This window comes from Ascaphus truei, chromosome 3, assembly GCF_040206685.1.
Source record: "Ascaphus truei isolate aAscTru1 chromosome 3, aAscTru1.hap1, whole genome shotgun sequence".
NCBI classification, from domain to species: Eukaryota; Metazoa; Chordata; class Amphibia; order Anura; family Ascaphidae; genus Ascaphus; species Ascaphus truei.
The window spans coordinates 57,620,682-57,643,971 of NC_134485.1; the positions used below are offsets into that span (position 1 = coordinate 57,620,682).

At 44.0% G+C, this 23,290-nt stretch overlaps 1 protein-coding gene and 1 long non-coding RNA gene across 2 annotated transcripts; one reads left to right on the forward strand and one right to left on the reverse strand.

The window, feature by feature from the left end:
- Positions 1–586: 586 nt before the first annotated feature.
- On the forward strand, positions 587–3,855 carry LOC142490913 (uncharacterized). Its single transcript, XR_012800147.1, has 4 exons — positions 587–736; positions 1,758–1,813; positions 3,184–3,354; positions 3,442–3,855. It is a non-coding gene; the product is annotated as an uncharacterized LOC142490913 (long non-coding RNA).
- On the reverse strand, positions 2,579–4,145 carry LOC142490911 (uncharacterized). The gene is made up of 2 exons (XM_075593308.1): positions 4,087–4,145; positions 2,579–3,723 (listed from the first exon to the last, which is right to left on the reverse strand). The coding sequence occupies exons 1-2, from the start codon at positions 4,133–4,135 to the stop codon at positions 2,672–2,674; spliced, it is 1,101 nt and encodes a 366-aa protein (XP_075449423.1). The 5' UTR covers positions 4,136–4,145; the 3' UTR covers positions 2,579–2,671.
- Positions 4,146–23,290: the final 19,145 nt, after the last annotated feature.

Genomic DNA, 23,290 nt, shown 5'->3' on the forward strand with positions numbered 1-23,290 from the left:
GCGCAAATGCAATACGTGTGACGTCATGTTAAGCCAGCGTGAAACGCACGCTAACACTCCTCCCACTCAATTAACATTCGGCTAACGCCCAGGGTACGCCTACAAACACTGAGCCGCACGCATCACACACTGCAGTTACCGTTACTATAACAAAACATGACAGCCAATAGGCTTTGAGGCGCGCACGTCGCTTGGGGGCGGGACTTACATCACTAATCCTTTTTAAGGACGCCTTGGCCCATGACAAGGGTCCCACGTCATACGTGGTGGACCCGGTTTTCAATGTTGTAGATGTTGCATGATAACAAAACAGGTATGTGTTAGAGTAATGGTAAAATGTTGCTAATATGTTTAAAGGGATAGGAAAGTACGTATATTTATTCCGTCAGCAATGTGTACTACTCTTTCAGGTCCTACTATATTGTATTAGGAAACAATTTGTTTGTGATCGCTACATGTTATGCAGTCTGCAATGTTACGCTGTATCCACGCATTGAAAGTGAAAATGGTGGTTACAAAAAAAATAAAAATTTAAACGCAGAGTCAACGCATAACGATTGTTATATTTACCATTCTTCTAGAATTAACTCTTCGCCTGGCTGCAACTGGTCGCTCCAGAAATGCAAGGCATTTTCATCCACGCTTAACCCAACCGCTGAATCCAGTATGGCACATATCTCCTCCAGGATGCGCTCATAGGAATCGCCACTGCTTTCTTCAAATAATTGGTCGGGAGGTAGGTTCATTTCTTCCGGTTCCCATTCCAATGCATTTTCAGCTGAAAGGCTTGGTACATAATCATAGTACTTTTGTTCTTGTACAATGTGGGTTTCAGGAATGGAGGCTGCAGATATTGCAGCACGTATCGATTCAAACGGATCAGTAGTAGCGGATACATTGCTATTGCCATTAGGAATAAATATGCCTTTCACGACAATATAAGTGCCGTCTTTCAGGAGAAATTGTTTTTCCGGGGCAATCTTCCAGAAACCATAGGTGTGTTGTAGCTTATCCTGGTCACGTTCAAAAAAGTCATTACTTGATAAAGTGAATCTTATTGAGGAATTAAAATTCCGTGCATGCTTACGGTCTTGGTAATAAGGATATTTTGCTCGAATGAAATCATCGATTTGGCGTGTGCTTGCTTTCTGTCCACGACTGTTCAAGATGGCTTCACAGATCATGTACTTATACCCTAAAAGGGGATTAATATTGTTAACGAATTCATCAGCCATGTCTGAGTAGCACAAAAGCTGTGTGCAGGTCTGTGTTATTTGCTCATCAAAATGAATGTGCTGAATGGCTAACAAACTCCTGTTTTTCCTTGTCAAGGTCAACAAAACTAACTACTTTGACTCCTTATTTCAAACGCCAATTGGATTTGTTTGTCTAATTGGGTTAACAGTTGTGGTTCGTGATATGGGACTGTGGGAGAAACATTTCTCCTTCTTTTATCTCGTTTGTGAAAAACATCCCTACACTTTGAATGCGTTCACATAGTGTTTTTTTGAAAACTAACAAAGACCAGTGTGTGAAAATATTTCTTAGCCAGGCATATCAGTAAAAACACACCTGCAAAAAGAAATGTTTTTTCCCCGCTTACATTTCTGTGTGTATGTGAAAGTCTGGTTAACTCCCTGTCTGCATGAGTTTAAATACGTGTGTATATATATATATATATATATATATATAAATATATCTCTTATAAAAATATATATATATTTATATATTATATTTAATTTTTTTTTATATTGCAGGAGTACACACAACATTGATGGCATTAAGTATACCTTGTATGAAACCTATTTAAATGGTGAGAAACATGATTGAATTAAGTAATAAACATTTGTTTAAGCACAATACTGTTAGAGTCTCATACTTAGGATATTTCTCAAACATTAGGCCTGTATTATTAAAATAGTGTTTTCACAAGGAAGCATGAAGTGTATTAGTTTGTGTATACCAGTTTATATAGTACTATATATATATATATATATATATATATATATATATATATATATATATATATATATATATATATATATACACATATATACATATATATATACACATATATACATATATATATACACATATATACATATATATATACACATATACATATATATATACACACTCACACACTCACACTCACACTCACTCAGTGTGTGTGTGTGTGTGTGTGTGTGTGTATATATATTATTATACATTCTGAGATGTTATAGAAACGAACACACAACTGATTAAAGGACAAAATTACAATGGCCAAGCAAGGCAAAGGTAAGTAATAATTTACACATAATCCTGCTGTACACGTACAAGAAAGATGTTTGCACTTACTTAGGTGTTTTAATAATTGCATGTGACTAATATGCATATGCAATTCTTACATCAATTAACACACCCAAATGCAATGTTTTGCTGCAAAGTCAATGGCAGCTTCTCTAAACTTAGCAACTGGCTCCTGGTGGACCATTACTGAACAGACGATTACAACATAAATATTTATAACACAATTAATTATGAGTGTTAACATTTCCAAAACTTCACGTGTACAAGAACATAGTTGAAAGTTTGGAAACAACACAGTCTTCAGCATACATACAATAGTAATTAGATAATCTGAAGTCAACAAAACAAGGCCAAAGACATATTTTCTGAATTATAACATTTATTTTTTTTGTTCCTTTTGCGAGCGAGTAACAGGCCTGCTTGTTGTCTCTTGAATTTTCCTTTTTCTTTTGCCACCAACTTTAGGCACAACAGAGCCACTTTGAGTGGCCTCTGGCACTTCACGGGCAGGGCTTGTGGCCAGTGACTGTTCACCTACGGGGCTTGTGGCCAGTGACTCACCTACAGGGCTTGTGGCCAGTGACTCACCTACAGGGCTTTTGGGCAGTGATTCACCTACAGGGCTTTTGGGCAGCGATTCACCTACAGGGCTTTTGGGCAGCGATTCACCTACAGGGCTTTTGGGCAGCGACTCACCTACAGGGCTTTTGGGCAGCGATTCACCTACAGGGCTTTTGGGCAGCGACTCACCTACAGGGCTTTTGGGTAGTGACTGTTCACGGACAGGGCTTGTGCCCAGTGACACATGTGAGCAAGTTGGTAGACACTGCACAAGTGATGGTTGGTCTGTTTCATGTGTGTCTTGTTTTGTTTTTGTCGCCTCCTTTGTAGGTGTCTGCTGCTGAATTTGTACAGATGGCAGCGGTAGGATGTCATCAGGAACCTGCACAGCAATGTCTGCTACTTGACCGGTAACATTTGGGCCTGGTGAATGAATATCAGATGAATGTGGTGAAAACTGACCTGCATGAACAGATCCTGGCTGGGAGGTGTTGAATTGTGGTACATTAGTCATTCTCCAGTAATTAGCTTGTGTTTGCTGAACAACTAATGCTTCGAATGAGGTGTTGATTTTTTGCAACTGTTTAGGCACTTCAATGAAGACTCTGTGGAGATGTGCCAATTGTGATACTGTTTCTTCCTGCAGTCCAATCATCCTTTCCAGCACTGTCATCATGTCTGAATGGCGACGATTTTCTGCGTCCACTATTTTTCCCTCTGAAGCTACAATTGCATCGTATGTGGAAGTTGATGGACGATTTGGCGGTACAACAGTTTCTATTGGCACCTCTTCATGGTCACATGATTGTATTTCAGTCTCTTCTGTGGCGTCATCCTCATCATACTCATCATCCTCATCACCATGATGTTCTAAAAAGAAATGTACACATTATTAAATGGCATGTTAATGTATGCTGTGTTACTATGTAATTGTACTGTGTCCTAAGTAACACCTAACATGTTAGCATACGTTTTATAACCTCATTAAAAACTACCTTGACTTACGAATAATGTTTGGACTCAGTATGAAATATGAATGAATGAAAAGTTGCTCTAAACTCAGAAGTCCTACATGATAATTAACATCACTAACACAATACATGTTGCCTTACACTTAATTTTCACTGACACTAAGTAATCCTATTTAAAGAAGATGTGCAAAACAAATAATGCACATGACAACATAACATATAGAAGAGCACATATTATATGGCCAGCAAATGATACACTCACCTTCTAGTAGTGTTGAGCTGGCTGACCCAGGTGAAGACACTTGTTCCATCTCAGGTGACACATGTCCTCCAGGGGCAACTATATATAACAATAACATAAGTTTTACATTTACATGTGTAAATATTGAACAAACACTTATTGTATGTTCTGTATTTATGATTAACTAACAACATCAGTTCCTTAACCGAAAATGTGTGTGAAAGTGAACATAAATAGTTGTAATAACACTGTACATGCCTGTGTACTTAGAATTTTTGAGTTCCCTAACATACAACATACTATGTTTCTGCAGTAATGCGTGAGGATAAATAGATTAAATGAGTACATAAAAATCATATGTTGTGTAGTGATATCAGTATCATAATGTACATAACTATCATGAGATGACCATTCACAATGGTTATCATGAAGGTGGTCATATTGCAAAAAGTGTTGTTTTTGGTAGAGGATATGTGTGGTACATTAATCGAAGATGTGGCACACCTGAATGTGGCTGTGACTCAACAAGACAACACATGCAGTGTGTGATAATGTGTCTTTCATAGTAGTTCAACTATAGATATGAGTGAACTAATGTGTGACGTACGCTTTGATAAGTAATGAGTTGTTGGGGCATTTAGTAGCTAGAGTTAAGCTTTCAAATGAGTGTGATTAACTTCAGTTGTGCTATTCAGGTTGTAAGAAAGGTATTCCCTTCCCCAAAAAGCCTAATCAGCCACACCTTTCAATGACTTGAAACAGGTGCAAATGGTGTGAACTAAGTTGACCGTGAAATGAGGCTGTAATTAGTGTGTGTGCTGAACCCCACCCCCTCTGTTGAAGTGTATGCTGTGATGAGATATTAATTGCAGCTGCTTTAACACAATGGTAGATGAGCTAAGTAGTCATCTGCAGTGTTTAAGTTATGAAAACAATGACATAACATATGATACGTGTGCCTCATTATGCTGTCTGTATATGACATAAAGCAAAAATGGACCTTTTCATAAGCAACTATAGATGTGTTAGTGCCAGTGATGTTTGTAGGCCGTTACATGCAATTTCTTTGATGCATGCTTAAAATAGGCAGTAATGTCATGTTTGTCGGAGTAAAATCAATAAAATACACAATAATATGATACATATTTCTGTTCTGTACCTGTAGCTACTAATAATTTCTCATGAACATGTGTTACACATGTGTACTACCCTGTTGTTCCCCATCTTCGCCCACCATCAATTGCTTCCACTGCAGCTATGCATTTTGGGAATTCACATGTAAATGAGCACGCAATGGCACGTGCTATATTAGTTACTGCTTTTAGTAGGACTACTACATATATGTCTATTTTGAGATATATATATACAGAATCAGACATATACATATATAGATGCAGGTATGCTTATATTGTGAAGACAGTATAAAAAGCAGTGTAAATATGCAAAATAACTGTAAGCAACGACACGCCTAGTACAGTAATATTTATCACCTGCTGGAAATTGTGACGGATAAATTCCAATGTCACGGTCACCAGCCAAGCCTTCCACGACGACGGTAAGTAATTTTGGCCGAAGCAGCTCCTCCAATGGAGTCAATATGAGACGTTGTGGTGTGGGCCCACCTCCAGTGCCAGTAGCATGCACGCGTTGGTCTTGTATTTTCTTTTTCAATTTGGACCTAATATCATCAAATCTTTTCCGACAATGATACTTGTCCCTGACACTATTCCCACAGGCATTGACACCAATGACTATTGTGTCCCACATTTCTTTTTTGCTTGCTGCACTTGTCCGCCCTTGAAAAACATATAAAAGATATGAGGTAAATTAATAATAATATAAGCACCAGTTTCCTACACTGCTAGCTGTTCCAAGAGATAGCAAACATGCTGTTTTATGTGTAATATGTGCAGCACATGAGCATTCACTACTAAACCTATACATGTAAGCAAGGTTGCATTCATATTGTATGCAGTTCTGGCAAATTGACCGCCTGTGTTTATTTGTCCTTGTAAGGCATGATAAAAAGCTGTGTTTCCACACTAATGAACATAGAAAGATATTGTGTACCCATATTTGCATATGAACAAAACTCAGATGACCTAGGATCACATGTATTTGAATAATAAATGTAAAGTTACACTTACCTACTAAATGTCCATAGAGACTGTCATAGTGCTCCAGAATGCCAGTGACAAGAGCCCTATTTTCCTGGTCATTGAAGCGAGGATTACGTGGCTTCTCCACACGTTTTTTCCGAGCAGGTTTAGGGTCAGAGCTTGGCTGGTGCTGACTGGACTCTCCTTCTTCCAATGGAAGAGCCTCCAAAAGCTGGCCACCAGCAAGCACGCCACCACCAGACACCCCATCAGCAACTGCGCCACCAGCAGCACTCCCAGCACCAGCACTCCCACTCCTAGCACCAGCACTCACACTCCTAGCACCAGCACTCACACTCCTAGCACCAGCACTCACACTCCTAGCACCAGCACTCCCAGCACCAGCACTCCCACTCACAGCAACAGCACTCCCACTCCCAGCACCAGCACTCCCACTCACAGCAACAGCACTCCCACTCCCAACAACAGCACTCCCACTCCCAACAACAGCACTCCCACTCCCAGCAACACCACTCGCAGCACCAGCACTCCCACTCCCAACAACAGCACTCCCACTCCCAGCAACACCACTCGGTGCACCAGCAACATCACTCCCCTGAACAGAACGTTCACTCCGACGCGTACTCCCACGAGTAGCACTCCCACTCCCACCAGCATCACTCTTCCCACGCTTTGCGGGCATACTTCCAGCACTCACAAAAAACAGACAAGAAATGTACAGGCAATCACACGACCCACTTCCACATATAAAACAAGACAAAGATGTAAACAAAACAACAAAGGACAAAGCTCACCCAATACACAACAAGTCTCTCAGTCAATATGCAAATCTTCAATCGTCCAGCTCTGTGCGTCTCTCTCTCTCTCTCACTCCCAACAACACAGAGAATGATTAGCAGTACACGTTGCCTTTAAATATGGCGCGCAATCAAAAACATGCTTGTTTCGCCTGATTCAGCAAGATTTGTGATTGTGCAACCTAACAGCACCCCGCCACGCACGCCGATACACCTGTGTGTGATCGGCTCATCATCGTGAGAGTGGGCGGATTTGTTTTCTGGTTGATTTTGAATGTATTCGGCACTTACTGCATACGGAGAGGGAAAAACGCCAATAACATGACTAATCGATAAGCTTGCCGATTTCACATAATCGTCGCTTACTGCATGAGGCCCTATGTCTCTAACGCTATTCATTTATCTCCATTTCTCCTTCCTTGGCCACATCTCAGTTCAATGAACCCCTTTCCTACCTGCGCCCTCTGACACTACATAGCTATACCACCTGCACTAAAACACACCCCTAAAAATCATCCTCACATTCTCTTTCATGCTTCTCCTCATTGCTTCTGGGGATATCTCTCCCAATCCTGGTCCCTGCCTTATTCCTACAAGCTTTCATCCTAGCCTTTCAAAAACAACTTCTACTCCTTCTGGTGTCAACACCTCTAACCTCATACCAATTCCCTATCAACCTCTCTCCCCTCTCCCTTTCTCCTGTGCCCCTTGGAATGCCCGCTCCCTTTCCAACAAGTGCCTCTCTGTGCATTACTTCTTTTTCTCTCAATCTGCTCCTCTTTGTATAACTGAGACTTGACTCACTCAGTCTGACTCTGCACTGGAAGCTACCTGCTCTTATTGTGGCCTTTCTTTCTCCCACTCTGCGCCCTGATGGCAGGGGTGGAGGTGTGGGGCTCGTCCTCTCCTCTATTTGCCATTACCGAACCCTTCCTATTCCTCCCTCTCTTTTTTTCCCTCCTTTGAGGCTCACACTGTCCAGATTTTCTCTCCTCTCCCTGTCCATGTGGTGGTTATCTATCGCCTACCTACCTCTACTCAGCCCCCTTCTGTCTTTCTCACTTCTAATCCTGACTCCCCTTTTCTTCTCCTTGGATACTTCAACTTCCATATTGATGACCCCTCTCTCCCTTGGGCTTCCCACTCTCCCTAACCTCTTCTTTTGGCCTTCAACAGCGGACTGCAGCCAGCACCCACAAGAATGGCCACTACCTAGACCTGTTTTTCACTAAAAACTTTTCTCTCTCTGATTTATCTATTTCCCTCCTTGCTCTCTCTGACCATCACCTCCTCTCATTTTCTCTCTCTCACACTTCTCCCCTTCTCCACCTCTATCTGCCCCTCGCTTCTGCAGAGACCTGCACTCTATTAACCTACCAGCTTTTGATTCCACTTTACGCTCCTCCCTCTCCTCTCTCAGCTGTGCTCCAGACTCTGAAAACCTGGTCAGGGACTCAACTCTGCCCTATCCTCTATTGATCTACATGCCCTGCTTTCTGTCTGCCCTTCTCACCCTTCTAACCCCAGACTCTGGCTAAATTTCCACACGCAGATGCCTCGGTCCTGCACTCGTTCCTCTGAACGCCTCTCACTCTCGCAGACTTCCTTCACTATGAATTTATGCTATCCTGTTTCAACTCTGCCCTCTCCCAGGCCAAACAAACCTACTTTTCTTCACTAATCAACTTGCACAAGACAAACTCACGCCGACTCTTCTCTGTCTTTGACTCCCTACTCAGACCACCCTCTGCTGCCTGTTTTTCTTCCTCCGTCTCACCTCAGGACTTTGCTGACTATTTCAAGGAAAATATAGAATCCATACATCAGGATATCCCCTCTTTATCCTCCTCCCAACCTACACCTCTTCCTAAGTCTCCTCCTGCTTTCCTTGACTCTTTTTCCACGTTCACAGAGGAGGATGTGTCACTTCTGATCTCCTCTTCTCCCTCTACCACTGGCCCTCTTGACCCCATTCCCTCCCAGCTCCTAAAATCTCTTGCTCCTACTATAATCCCTATGCGCACACATATTTTTAACTCCTCCCTCTACTCTGGTAACTTTCCCATGTCCTTCAAACATGCAACAGTTACAGGTATACCATTACTCAAAAACAGCAATCTTGACCCTACCTGTCTTTCTAACTATCATCCTGTCTCCCTCCAGCCTTTTGCCTCTAAACTCCTTGCACGTCTTGTATTCTCTCATTTGCTCCATTTTCTCACCTCCAATTCTCTCCTAGACCCTCTACAATCTGGCTTCCGCACTGCTCACTCCACTGAAACAGCCCTCACTAAAATAATGAATGACCTACATGCTGCCAAAGACAAAGGTCAATACACTCTGCTCATATTACTCAACCTCTCTGCAGCATTTGATACTGTGGATTACCCTCTTCTCCTTCACATTCTCCATACTCTTGGTATCCATAAGAAAGCTCTATCCAGGATCTCCTCTTACCTCTCCCATCATACTTTCAGTGTCTCTTTTGCTAACACTCCTCTGTCAATCTCTCTGATGGCGTACCCCAGGGCTCTTTCCTGGGACCTCTTCTCTTTTCACTTTACACACTCTCTCTAGGTGACGTAAACACATCTATTGGGTTCAAATATCACCTCTATTTTGATGACACCCACATTTTCTTTTCAACCCCTGACCTTACACCTGCTGTACAGACTAAAGTTTCTGAATGTCACTCCGCTATATCACCCTGGATGGTCCTTCGCTGACTTAAACTTAACATGGCAAAAATGGAACTCCTCATATTTCCTCGCAATCCTGGCCCTACTACCTCCTTCTACATTACTGTTGGATGCATTATCATACACCAGTAGCACAAGCATGCTGTTTAGGGGGTCACACTCGACCCCTCTCTCACATTCTCCCGTCACATTCAAAAGGTAGCTAAAACCTGTCATTTTTTCCTCTGCAATATTACAAAGACACGCCCTTTCCTCTGTTGCTCCACTGCCAAAACTCTGGCACTGACCCTCATTCTCTCGCTTCTCGACTACTGTAACCTCCTGCTGTCTGGCCTTCCTGCCTCTCACCCGTCTTCCCTACAATCTATCCTTCACGCTGCTGCCAGAATCACTCTACTCTTTCCAAAATCTGTCTCAACGTCTCCCCTGCTGAAATCCCTCGCTTGGCTTCCTATCAAATTCCGGAGCACACACTCAATTATCCTCACTTTGAAAGCTTTACACTCTTCTGCCACTCCTTAAATCTCAGCTCTAATTTCTCGCTATACACCATCTCACAGCTCTGAAATACCCTTCCCCTCAATATCCAACTAGCACCCTCTCAATCCATCTTTAAGACCCATCTTAAAACTCTCCTCCTTAGCAAAGCATATGAGTAGCTCTGTGGCTGATACTGCACACCTCATACATTGACCTTGACCCCTTGCAGACACACTTACCAGAACACCTTCCTACTGTCTCTGTACATTCTTCCTACTTACCAATTAGATTGTGAGCTCTTTGCGACAGGGACTCCTTTTCCTAAGTGTCACATTTATGTCTGAAGCACTTCTCCCCTTTATGTGTTATTTATATTATTTGTTATTTATATGATTGTCACATGTATTACTGCTGTGAAGCGCTACAGTATGTACATTAATGGCGCTATATAAATAAAGATATACATACATACAATGCATCTGATCTCAGAGGCGCTATTAGAGAGGGATGGGGTTCTTTACAATGCATCTGATCTCAGACACGCTATTAGAGAGGGTTGGGGTTCCGCAGAATTCTACAATATAATTACAGGATTCCTTAAGCCCAAAAAAGGTTGAACCTGAATGGTTTAGAACTTTACAGCTTCATTGGCCATCCTTAGTCAATCAAACCTACCTGATACATTTAAATAATGCTTTTGAGTATTTATACTATTAGTTAGGTAAATTGGGATTTTCTGTCATATGATTACAGCATTTAACTAAATATATTCTCGTGTCAGATGACAGATTTCCCTGCATGTCTCCTACCTAATGAGTGTTACATAGTGTAAGGAAAATGGTGGGGAATATGAAGTATTTTAATCAATCTGGTGCTTCAGGGGTTAATTTGGTTACCTGGAATAGAAATAAAAGGCACTAGCTGAATAGGTCTGCAATGGTAGGGGTGGAACCTGATCACAATGTGTATAGAGTGATTTCTGCTGCTTAGGTAGATGAAAGGGAACATTCAGTTCCCCATTAAACAAATAGAATTGGAAGAAGCATATACCCTAGCGCATGAAATTATATCATAAATAAGAACCACTGTTCTCTAGAGCAGGGGGGCGCAAACTTTTTTCCCTGCGCCCCCCTGCCGGCTGTCCCCTCACTCCCGCGCCCCCCCCAACCCCAACTTACCCTCGCACCGGCGTAATGACGTCACGTTGCCATAGCAACGTGACGTCACATGACCTCGCAGCGTCATTTTGACGCCGCGTTGCCATGGCGACGCCGGGAGGAAGCCGCCGGAGCCACGGGTAAGTATGGTTTACAGAGGCCCTGCAGCTCCCCCGGCACTTAATTTAAGTGCCTTCGGGAAGCGCGCGGGGCCTCTGTAAACCCCGCGCCCCCCGTCGGCAGTCTCGCGCCCCCCCTAGGGGGTCGCGCCCCACAGATTGCACACCGCTGCTCTAGAGGTTCATTGTATTCCAAGAAAGCCCACAAAGGAAGAGTGTATAATTTCGATAAATTTAATCTAATAAAACACAATAATAAAAACAATAAAAAAATATACTCATAAAGTATATCCCAGCGTGATGCAAGCTTGACCAAAAAATATAGATAACCAAAAGCAATAAAAATAAAAATAACCTAGCGGGGATCTTTGAACAGCAATGTCTATTTGAACAGCTATACAGGGTTATATAGCTAGGGTATATGCTTCTTCCAATTTTAATATGGTTACTGTTTGTTTAAAAAACCCAATATATTTGGTTGATAGGTCAAGACCCTTCCTGGGTCTGTCCAGAGCTTTAAATAGTGCTTAGTTGGTGGGTTATCATTTATGGCCCACTAAAAGTACAAGATGTGTTGTATGGGGCTGATAGAATATCCAGATAAGGGCATTTCTTTTGCCAGAGATGGGATTAAAATATGGCTCTCTTGACATCTTTATAAACAGAACCCTTTTAAAGTTACTTTCAAAGGCATTCTCTGGAAAGTTCTGCAAGGTTCAGGGGGTGTGGCTAAGAAAGTAGTCCACAAAAGAATGAATTTATAAAAAATGAGGGTATCCGGTGATAGAAAGAAAAGTATGCGCAGTCCCAAAAATCCTTCTGTATTCAGAAAACGATGGTATCCCTCTGCTGCTCCCACTCTCCCGTGATCAGCGGGGTCAAACCGGAACACATACACAAAAAGGAAGCGCAAGAAAAGAAAAACCATCAGTCAAAATTGAAAAACTTTATAAATTGACTCAAAATACCATAAAAATCACATATATGTATTACATGATAAAATAAAATAAAAAGACCCTATTAGATCTATTGACCCACGCAGTCTATGCACAAAAGGAATATTCCCAAATCACAACCCCTCAGAACTACAGATGGATTAGTTCAGGGTGTATAAAGATGTTCCTGCTTACTGTCACGGTTGTGCTCACCACAAACCAGGGTCGGACCGCGTGGCTGAGGTGAGGTTATAAGCACCGACCTTAGACCGTGCAGGCTGATCCGGATTGCGCAGTTCGTAGTCGTACATAGCAGGGTCGGGACTGGAGAGAGCAGCGTAGTCAATGGACGAGCCAGGTTCAGGATTGGAGACATCAGTGTAAACGTTATCTAAGCGGAGTTTTGGTAACAGGAAGTCAACTAGGTCCCGCTTCAGCGTAATAGCTGCAGGGCGGGAGCGGGTTCTGCGCGTGCGGCGACCATGGCCCATGGTACCGGTCTCAGGAAGGGATAGGCAGACTGGAGTGGGCACACCGCCTGGCAGCACTGGTAAACCAGTGCTTCAGCACAAGAGTCCAGAACGAGCCTGTGCAAGGAGAGAGAGAGCTACAGACCTCAGGACTCATAGACCGGCCTCTGCTAAGGGAAGGGCAGCAGGCCTCAGGAAACAGGGAGCCAAAGTAAACACTGGAGAGTCCTCCGCTTCAGCATAGGAACCAGGACACGGCCTCTGCAATGGAGAGAGAGCAGCAGGCCCCAAGAACCAGTAGACAGGCCTCTGCTATGGAAGGACAGCAGGCCTCAGGAAACAGGAAGCTGAAGTAACACTGGAGAGTCCTCTGCTTCAGCACAGGAACCAGGACATGAACTAGGAACATGGAATATGGGACAAGAACATAGAAACTTAACGAGAGATAAGCCTAGGGCCTGTGGCAAAACACATGTGACATCCAGAAAGGATTATGCTCGGCAGAGAAGTATTGTGGGAAAGCTGTATTTAAAGGTCAGCGAACCTATAGCAAAAGGGGCTTGTGACAGCATTGCTCTAATGACTGAGCCCAGGCTGGGGCTGCAGTAATAGCTTGCACAGCTGCAGAATATATCATGGGGATTGTTCCAGGACTGTACAGGTCTGTAAGGCAAGGTAAGCAGTAAACCGAGGTGTGGATTCATTACACTTACATGTGAAAGGGAACACACCCCGTGCAGGACTCGTGTGTGTCTGCAGCTGGTTGGGCTTCCATCGTCACATCCGCTCCACACTGCGTGATGACGTCACCTCTACGCATTTCTCGTCATATGACGCTTCTTCAGGAGGTATGTCCTAGTAACACCCATAGTTGCTTATTATAGCAAGACCGACATTTCCTCAGCCAATGGGATATATATATTATTTATTTATTTATAAAATATTTTACCAGGAAGTAATACATTGAGAGTTACCTCTCATTTTCAAGTATGTCCTGTCCCTGAGGAAGGTCACACTTGGATGACCAAAATGTTGGATGCAGTGCCATGTATTTCTCATGAATACAGTGTTTTTGGACTTCTCTGGTTGTGTGCTGTCTCTGTTTTCCAGACTTACATCTGGTAAATTCATTTGTATATATATATATATATATATATATATATATATATATATATATATATATATAAGACACACAGATGAAAAGAACATAGACAATCCCCTTAGTAGCACTCTAAATTACACCTAAACTAATCTATAAGATAAAGATGGTTAAAAAGAAACAGATGCTCCGCCAATTCAGAAAAAATGAACAAGATTTTATTGATTAAACAACAAGACACACTAACTTAAAAACATAAAAATACTAAAGACAGCCTATGAAAATATATATGTATCAAAAATATAATGTATCTAAATAAAGTTTAAATAATGACAACAAAGTAGTTTAGTCTAACATAATAGGCAATACAAAATATATTCCCACTGACATATGCATGAAAGAATAATAAATCATTGCGTTGGAAAAAGTATATAGTCAATGACCCAGTATATAGCCAGGAAAAATTAGTATGTATACCAAAAACAGAGGGAAAAAAAAAAGGATAAAGCAACCAGGGAAAAATAATATAACAATAATAATAGTTATACCCTGAACAGCATTTCCCCAAAATGAAATCAATGAGAACTGATGCAGCAAATAAAGAAAAATATGACTAATAAAGACATATTAGCAAACAGAGTCATACATATTGAAAACACCACAAAGTGCAGCACTGCAAGGACAGGTAATGCCCAAACAGTAAGGAGGATAATACTCAGCTGCAGCTAGATTGTGTAGAGTTTGTGTCCATATTGATTGTACAGGATGTGTTTCCAAAGTCTGCTAATGACAGGAACAAAAAATAAAGTCCAAAATGCTGCATCAGATCCATCATAAGTCCCTCAGAATAGAAGATTACATAAAGGCTGTAGTAAAGTAAACACTCAACATGTTTCACCCGTCAGTGAGCTTCTTCCTGGAGTGGTAAAATTTAAAGTGAAGGCGTGCAGTGTTTTATAGATGGTAAAGTAATTAGTTCCAGCTTTGTTCTTATTTTCCTGTCCAATTAAAGCTACCTGCTCAATTGAGCTGCGTCACGCACACCAGTGCAAGCAATATTGTAATCATTTCAGGCAGAGCTTCAAATTAAGCCCATATATTTGCACTGGTATATATACAGTGGTTGACAAATCACCAAAAAATCTACTCGCCACACAAAAAAATCTACTCGCCACCTAATACCAAACGTGTGCTGCTTGGGCCAATATTTACTCGCCCGGGGGTTAAATCCACTCGCCCGGGGCGAGCAAATGTATAGGTTTGTCGAACACTGTATATATATATGTTCACACTAAACTGGGAGATCCCTGGCGGAGCTCATACAGAGGACACGGAGGCTGACAGTGTTGCACCTATATGTAAGTTTTGTATACTTACCTTTTATGTGAAATAAACCATTGTTTTTCACACATACTTCTGTGGATGCCGCCCCTTGTTTGGAGTATTACGACAGGGACCACCCTGTGATAGCCAGTCGCTGATACCACTCCACCTGCAGAAGTTGATCCCAGATGTGACAGGGATTATCTGGAGGCAAGGAGTTGAGATAAACTGTGATAGGAGTTGCTCACACATGCCCGTGTGAGTTGAGCTGCTACCAGCTTTTTGTTTTATTGCACCTTGCCATCCCCTCATGTGTATGAAGACAAAGAGATGCCCCCAGAACAGGTTAGATTCTTGGTGGACGGCATTGTAAGGATGTGCTCACCACAAACGAGACGGGACCGCGGTGCTGAGGTGGGATAGGAAATAATGCCACCCACAGCCACGAGGGCACGTCTTGATTGAAGAGTGGTCTGGGATTCCGGATCGGGGTAGGAGAGGTACGGTAGGTAGAGAGGCCGTTAGCCAAGTCCGTGGTTAGAGAGAGGGACGTTGTCGTTTACCGTAAGCCAGGATCGGGATGCCAGAGGTGCGGAGAGTCGTGTAGCCGTATGCCGAGTTCGGGATGCCAGAGGTACAGGAAGACGTAGCGGAAGCCGGTTCAGTTCACGAGGAAGTCTGCGAATTAGAATAAGGAGGCAGAGAGAGGTGAGAACAACTGGTTCTATGCTCAGCCAACGAGTCAGTGACTCTGCAAGGTATATATAAGAGAGAGGATCCAATAGCAGCGCAGCAAGGTGGAGGTGTGTGGAAAGGCCAGGTTACAGCAGGTATAGGTCCAAAAGGAGTCCCAGGGGAGGAGCCATAAAGCCCAGCAGCCTGACTGTATTTGGTGATGGCCATCAAAAGAGGTGTTGTGCCTTTAAGAGGCGGGAGCGCCTCCGTGTGGCCGCGCCTCCGTGAATCAGTGCCATCGGCTGCGTGCGCGGACCCACGCCCTGCTCCGAGAGCAGAAGAGAGAGGAAGACGTGCGCGCGCGCGCATAGGAGGAACAGCTGTCGGCGGCTTGCCTCCGGAGTCCATGTGCGCCGCGGGAGACCCAGACGGAGCTGCAGGTAAGTGAGGAGCACGCCGTGAGCGGCGTGACTCCAGAATCCTCACAGTACCCCCCCCTTCAGGGGCGACCTCCGGGCGACCATGATAAGGCTTGGAGGGATTCTTGCGATGAAAAGCCTGTAGAAGACGAGGTGCGTGAAGATCCCGGTGAGGAATCCATGAACGTTCCTCTGGTCCGAACCCCTTCCAGTGAACCAAGTATTGTACTCCTCCTCTGGAAATTCTAGAATCCAGGACAAACTGCACCTCGTATTCCTGTTGACCTTGAATCATAATCGGACGTGGAGAAGAAGTATTTTTGGAAAAGCGAGGACTCTGAAACACTGGTTTAAGTAAGGACACATGGAAGACCGAAGGTATCTTCATAGAAGGTGGAAGACGTAGCTCGTAAGCCACAGGATTAATCCTCCTAACTATGGTAAAGGGACCGAGGAACTTGGGAGCGAGCTTCATGGTAGGAACCTTCAAACGGAAATTCCTGGACGAGAGCCATACCCTGTCTCCTGGGGCGAACTCCGGCACTTGGCGTCGAAGTCGATCAGCCTGGAGTTTCTGTCTCCCTGTAGCCACCCTTAAGTTCTCCTGAATCTTGGACCATAAGACCTTCAGGCGAGCGACGTGCTTGTCCACTGCTGGCACCCCTGAGGAGAGAGAAGAGAAAGGTGACCGAGACGGATGAAATCCAAAATTTATAAAGAATGGAGATTCTTGGGTAGAATCATTGCGAAGAGAGTTCAGAGCAAACTCGGCCCATGGAAGCAGATCCACCCAGTCCTCCTGTGTATCAGTTATAAAACATCGAAGGTATTGTTCCAGGTTTTGGTTGGCCCTCTCCGTCTGCCCATTGGTCTGTGGATGGTACCCAGAAGAGAACTGAAGCGAAATCCCCAACTTCTGGGAAAAGGCACGCCAAAACCTCGACACGAATTGAGACCCACGATCCGAGACAATGGTAGAAGGTACTCCGTGAAGACGAAAAATCTCCTGAATGAAGACATCTGCCAGCCTGGAGGAATTCGGTAGACCCCTCAAAGGAACAAGGTGCGACTGTTTGGAAAAACGATCGATGACCACCAGAATCGTATTTTTTCCTTTGGATTCTGGAAGCTCTACAATAAAGTCCATAGAAATATGGTTCCAGGGACGGTCTGGAATGGGTAAAGGTAGCAGAAGCCCAGCAGGTCTGACCCGAGGTACCTTGTTGCGAGCGCAAATACTACACGCTTTTACAAACTCCTCCACATCTTTAGCCCTCTCTGGCCACCAGAAGGTACGTTGAACCAGGTCGTTGGTCTTCCGTATCCCTGGGTGTCCTGCTGATTTAGAGGAATGACACCACTCGAGAACCTTCTTGCGGTGTTGAGGTGCCGTGTAGAGTCTTCCCTCCGGAACCTTGAGTCCCTCAGGAGTCCGTGACTGTTCGGATTGAATCTTGCCCATGATATCAAACGAATTAGCGGACAGGATACAACTAGAAGGAATAATAGACTCAAGTTGCTCTTCAGACCTGTCCTCCGCCAGGAACTGTCGCGATAGGGTGTCCGCCTTTAGATTCTTGGAGCCAGGAATGAAGGAGATGAGAAAATTAAATCGTGAAAAAAACAAAGCCCAGCGGGCTTGTCGAGCGTTCAAACGCCGTGCCCCTTCTAGGTAGAGGAGATTCTTATGATCCGTCAGAATGGTAATGGGTGTCTCAGTACCCTCTAAGAAATGTCTCCACTCCTCTAAAGCCAACTTGATTGCCAAAAGCTCTCTATTCCCGACATCATAATTCCGTTCAGCGGACGAAAATCTCTTCGAGAAAAACGCACATGGGTGCAGTCTGGCTAAGGGAGATGTTCTCTGGGACAGAACAGCCCCAGCCCCAATGTCCGATGCATCCACCTCCAAGGTAAATGGGAGTTTAGGATCTGGGTGGGTGAGGATGGGAGCAGACACAAAAGCCCTTTTTAGCAGATCAAACGCCCTAATGGCGGTCTCCGACCAAGATGAAGGATCTGCACCCTTCTTGGTGAGGGCAGTTATGGGAGATACGGTGGACGAAAAATTGCGGATGAAACGTCGATAATAGTTTGCAAAACCTAAAAAGCGTTGCACGGCTCTAAGAGTAGTCGGACGAGGCCAGTCCAGAATAGCCTTAAGTTTTTCTGGATCCATATTGAAACCGGAGTTTGAGATGACGTAACCCAAAAATGCCACTGATTTGAGGTGGAACTGACATTTCTCCAGCTTCGCAAAAAGATGGTTCTCCCGAAGACGTAACAGTACTTGTTGAACATGTTTGATGTGTTCTTGAGTGGATTTAGAAAAAATGAGGATATCATCCAAGTAAACAATAAGAAATGAGTTCAGAATGTCCCGAAAAATCTCGTTGACAAAATCCTGGAAAACTGCTGGTGCGTTGCACAAACCGAACGGCATAACCAGATATTCGTAGTGGCCGTCATGGGTGTTAAAAGCAGTCTTCCACTCGTCCCCCTCTCGTATCCTTACTAAATTGTAGGCACCTCTTAGATCCAGCTTAGAAAAGATAGTTGCTCCCTGGAGACGGTCGAAGAGTTCCGGAATCAAAGGCAGAGGGTAGCGATTTTTACGAGTGATATTATTCAAACCCCGGTAGTCTATGCATGGGCGGAGAGAACCGTCCTTTTTCTTGACAAAGAAGAAGCCTGCTCCGACCGGGGAAGACGATTTTCTGATAAAACCCCTCTCTAAGTTCTCAGCAATGTAAGTGTTCATGGCCCTTGTCTCTGGGAGAGAGAGAGGATAGGATCTTGCCCTGGGAAGAGGTGCACCCGGAAGTAGGTCAATAGGACAATCAAAAGAACGGTGCGGAGGTAGAACCTCGGAACGTGCCTTGTCGAATACATCACGGAATTCCCAGTACACAGAGGGTAAGGAGTTAATCTTCTCAGATAGGGTAGACAATCCACCAATCCTCTGGAAAATCTGGGTACATGTCTTGGCACAAGAAGGAGCCCACTGGATGGGTTCCTGATCCGTCCAGTCGATGCGAGGATTATGAAGTTGAAGCCAAGGAAGACCCAAAATCAGCTCAGCAGAAGGAGTGTGGATTACATCGAGGGTAATGATCTCCGTATGGACGTTGACGAACTGCAGTAGAAGAGGCACCGTCTGTAGCGTGATAAATGCTGGTTTAAGCGGTCGACCGTCAATGGCCTCCAGTCCTACCGGCGTCCTCCTGTTGATCAAAGGGATATTGTTCAGTCTAGCAAAAGTCTCATCAATGAAATTACCTGCAGAACCGGAGTCAATGAACGCTCGTGCCTGAGTGTGAAACCCCTCTCCAGAAAGTGTAATGGGCAAGATTATCCTGGTGGGAAGGATGCTCTGGACAATGGGAGAAAGTGTCAATATTCCCAACGAAACTCTCCGGGATCTCATTGGGAGCTGGCGTTTCCCGGTTTGTGAGGACACTGGGGTACAGCGTGACCGGAATTGCCACAGTACATGCAAAGACCGGCCTTGCGCCGACGCTGTTTCTCAGCAGGAGACAGCCTGTTGCCTCCCAACTGCATGGGTTCTGGAATGTCCCCGGAAGGAGGTAACGGAGCCACGAAGGAGGGAGCAAGAGTTCTTGAAACCCGTTGACGGTAATGAGAACGCTCGTATCTCCGCTCCAGCAGACGCTGATCCACACGAATGGACAGAGCGATCAACTCCTCCAGGTTAGTGGGACGATCTCACGCGGCAAGCTCATCCTTTAGGGTTTCAGACAGACCTTGCCAGAATGCAGAAGATAGGGCCTCATTATTCCAACCTGTCTCAGCAGCAAGAGTGCGAAACTCCACTGCATACACGGCAACCGAACGATCTCCCTGGGTTATGTGGTGAAGAGCAGAAGCTGCCGTTAACCTCCGTGCGGGAGTATCGAAGACTCTTCGGAATTCCTCGACGAAGAGATCGATGTCCTGTGTGATAGCACCCTGTTGTTCCCAAATGGGGGAGGCCCACGCCAGTGCCTGGTCGGTGAGAAGGGAGTAGATGTAGCCAACCCTGGAGACAGAAGACACAAAGCGAGAGGGAGAGAGACGAAATTGGACGAGACATTGGTTAATGAAACCCCGGCATCCTTGGGGATCCCCCGCATAGTGTCTGGGAGGTGGAATTCGTGGTTCCGGGGCAGACGGAGGTGTCGGAGCAGGACTAGCCGGTACAGGAGCTGCCACGGGTGAAGGTTGCTGAGTGAGGGCTCGAACCTGAAGAGTAAGGGCATGGACGCTTTGCTGCAACGTATCCGTCCGTTTATCTGCTTGGTCTAAATAAGTCTCTAGTCTGGAAAACAGAGCAGTATGGGCGTTTAAAGTGCGCTCCACCTCAGCGGGGTCCATGTTTGTTGGGCTGAGCATAATGTAAGGATGTGCTCACCACAAACGAGACGGGACCGCGGTGCTGAGGTGGGATAGGAAATAACGCCACCCACAGCCACGAGGGCACGTCTTGATTGAAGAGTGGTCTGGGATTCCGGATCGGGGTAGGAGAGGTACGGTAGGTAGAGAGGCCGTTAGCCAAGTCCGGGGTTAGAGAGAGGGACGTTGTCGTTTACCGTAAGCCAGGATCGGGATGCCAGAGGTGCGGAGAGTCGTGTAGCCGTATGCCGAGTTCGGGATGCCAGAGGTACAGGAAGACGTAGCGGAAGCCGGTTCAGTTCACGAGGAAGTCTGCGAATTAGAATAAGGAGGCAGAGAGAGGTGAGAACAACTGGTTCTATGCTCAGCCAACGAGTCAGTGACTCTGCAAGGTATATATAAGAGAGAGGATCCAATAGCAGCGCAGCAAGGTGGAGGTGTGTGGAAAGGCCAGGTTACAGCAGGTATAGGTCCAAAAGGAGTCCCAGGGGAGGAGCCATAAAGCCCAGCAGCCTGACTGTATTTGGTGATGGCCATCAAAAGAGGTGTTGTGCCTTTAAGAGGCGGGAGCGCCTCCGTGTGGCCGCGCCTCCGTGAATCAGTGCCATCGGCTGCGTGCGCGGACCCACGCCCTGCTCCGAGAGCAGAAGAGAGAGGAAGACGTGCGCGCGCGCGCATAGGAGGAACAGCTGTCGGCGGCTTGCCTCCGGAGTCCATGTGCGCCGCGGGAGACCCAGACGGAGCTGCAGGTAAGTGAGGAGCACGCCGTGAGCGGCGTGACTCCAGAATCCTCACAGGCATACAGTTTATACTCCAACATACTATTTTTGGTTTGAGGATGTGTTTTATCTTCAGGTCTGTGGAACCGCCATGGGTACCAAGTTTGCGCCAAGCTACGCAAACCTCTTTATGAACATCTGGGAGGAGGATAAGATCTGGCCATTTGCGGGGCTTGGTCCTATGGCGGAGGTTCATAGATAACATTTTCTTTATCTGGAAAAGGGAAGAGGAAGATCTGAAGAAGTTCATTACGCATATTAATGAGAATGACAAAAATCTCAGGTGCACATGCAATTATAGTAATTATAAAGTAGATTTTCTAGATTTAACTGTATACATCGAAGAAGGGACAATTGAGACCAAAACCTTCTTCAAAAAAGTTGTTGGAAACAGTTATCTATTGCCCTCTAGTTGTCACCATCCAAATTGGACTAAAAACATGCCATATGGTCAACTTAGGAGGGTGAAAAGAAATTGCAGTGATCCAAAGGTGTTTGAAGAACAAGCATCCTTCCTTCAAGGAAAATTTCTTGATAGAAATTATAATGTAGATATAATTCAAAAAGCCAAAAAAAGAGTTGATGAATTAGATAGGAAGCAAATTTTGGAGCCACATAAGGTACAAAAAAATTCTAATAATGATTTTAATTTTGCATTTTTAACCAAATATAACAGACAAGCCAATCAAAAATCTGATATAGTCAAAAGACATTGGCATATTGTAAAAAGTGAAAAAGTGTAAAATAGTACCTGAATTTCCAAAAATTATCTTTAAAAGGGCAAATACACTAAAGAATAAACTAGCACCAAGTGCATTGCTAAAATCAAAGAAAGCCACAAACATCTGGCTTCCACAAGTGAAAGGTTTCTATGGCTGCACTACATGCAAGGCCTGTAGCTTTAGAGCCCACGATAAATTTAATTTTGCTTCCAATGTAACCAGAAAGGACTATCAGATTTCTTCACATATTACCTGCCGGACAGATCATGTTATTTATTTAATTGAATGTCCGTGTAAGTTACAATATGTTGGCAAAACTACAAGGCCCATTAAAGTAAGGATCTTAGAACATGTTGGCAATATTAGGAGAAAAGCTACAACACATTTTCTTTCACAACATTTTATTGCACACTATCAAGGAGATCCTTTGGGACTTAAGTTTGTGGTTATAGAGCATGCAATGGCACATTGGAGAGGAGGAGACAGGGACACAGAACTCACCAAACGTGAATCCTTTTGGATTCATAAATTTAAAACTTTGGTACCCAAAGGAATGAATGTAGATTTTGATTTGGGAGTCTATCTTTGATGTGTTCTTCTTCTCTTTTTCACATTGCATGTTTTTGGTCTTAATACTGCATGCCTTTATATATTTTGAGGGGTTATTATGATGTTTTTATTCAATGAGCTTTTTATGTGTTTTATGTGTTTATATTAATTAGACTTATTCTCTATTTCATTGCATAAATACCTCATGGCTCCAATGGAAACAACAATAACCACAATCGTCGTTTTAGAAAGTTTTATTTAGTAATTTAGCAGTTCTTTGTTATTGGGGAGCATAAGTATTGCTTGGTTTACTTATTATGTGTATTTGATATTGGTCGTTTGATCTATTTTATATATATCAACAAGTAATTTAAGAAATAGTTTATGAAGTGTTGATCGTTGGGAAGCGCAAACATGTGGAAATAGAAGAAATATTCTAATGGTGCAGTATTGTTGTGATAACAGTGGAAATGTCTTCTTAAAATCTTTA

Coding starts and splice junctions, on each gene's coding strand:
- LOC142490911 (XM_075593308.1), bottom strand. CDS start 4,135: ATGGAACAAGTGTCTTCACCTGGGTCAGCCAGCTCAACACTACTAGAA. Junction 3,724..4,086: donor CAGCTCAACACTACTAGAAG/GTGAGTGTATCA, acceptor ATTTCTTTTTAG/AACATCATGGTGATGAGGAT.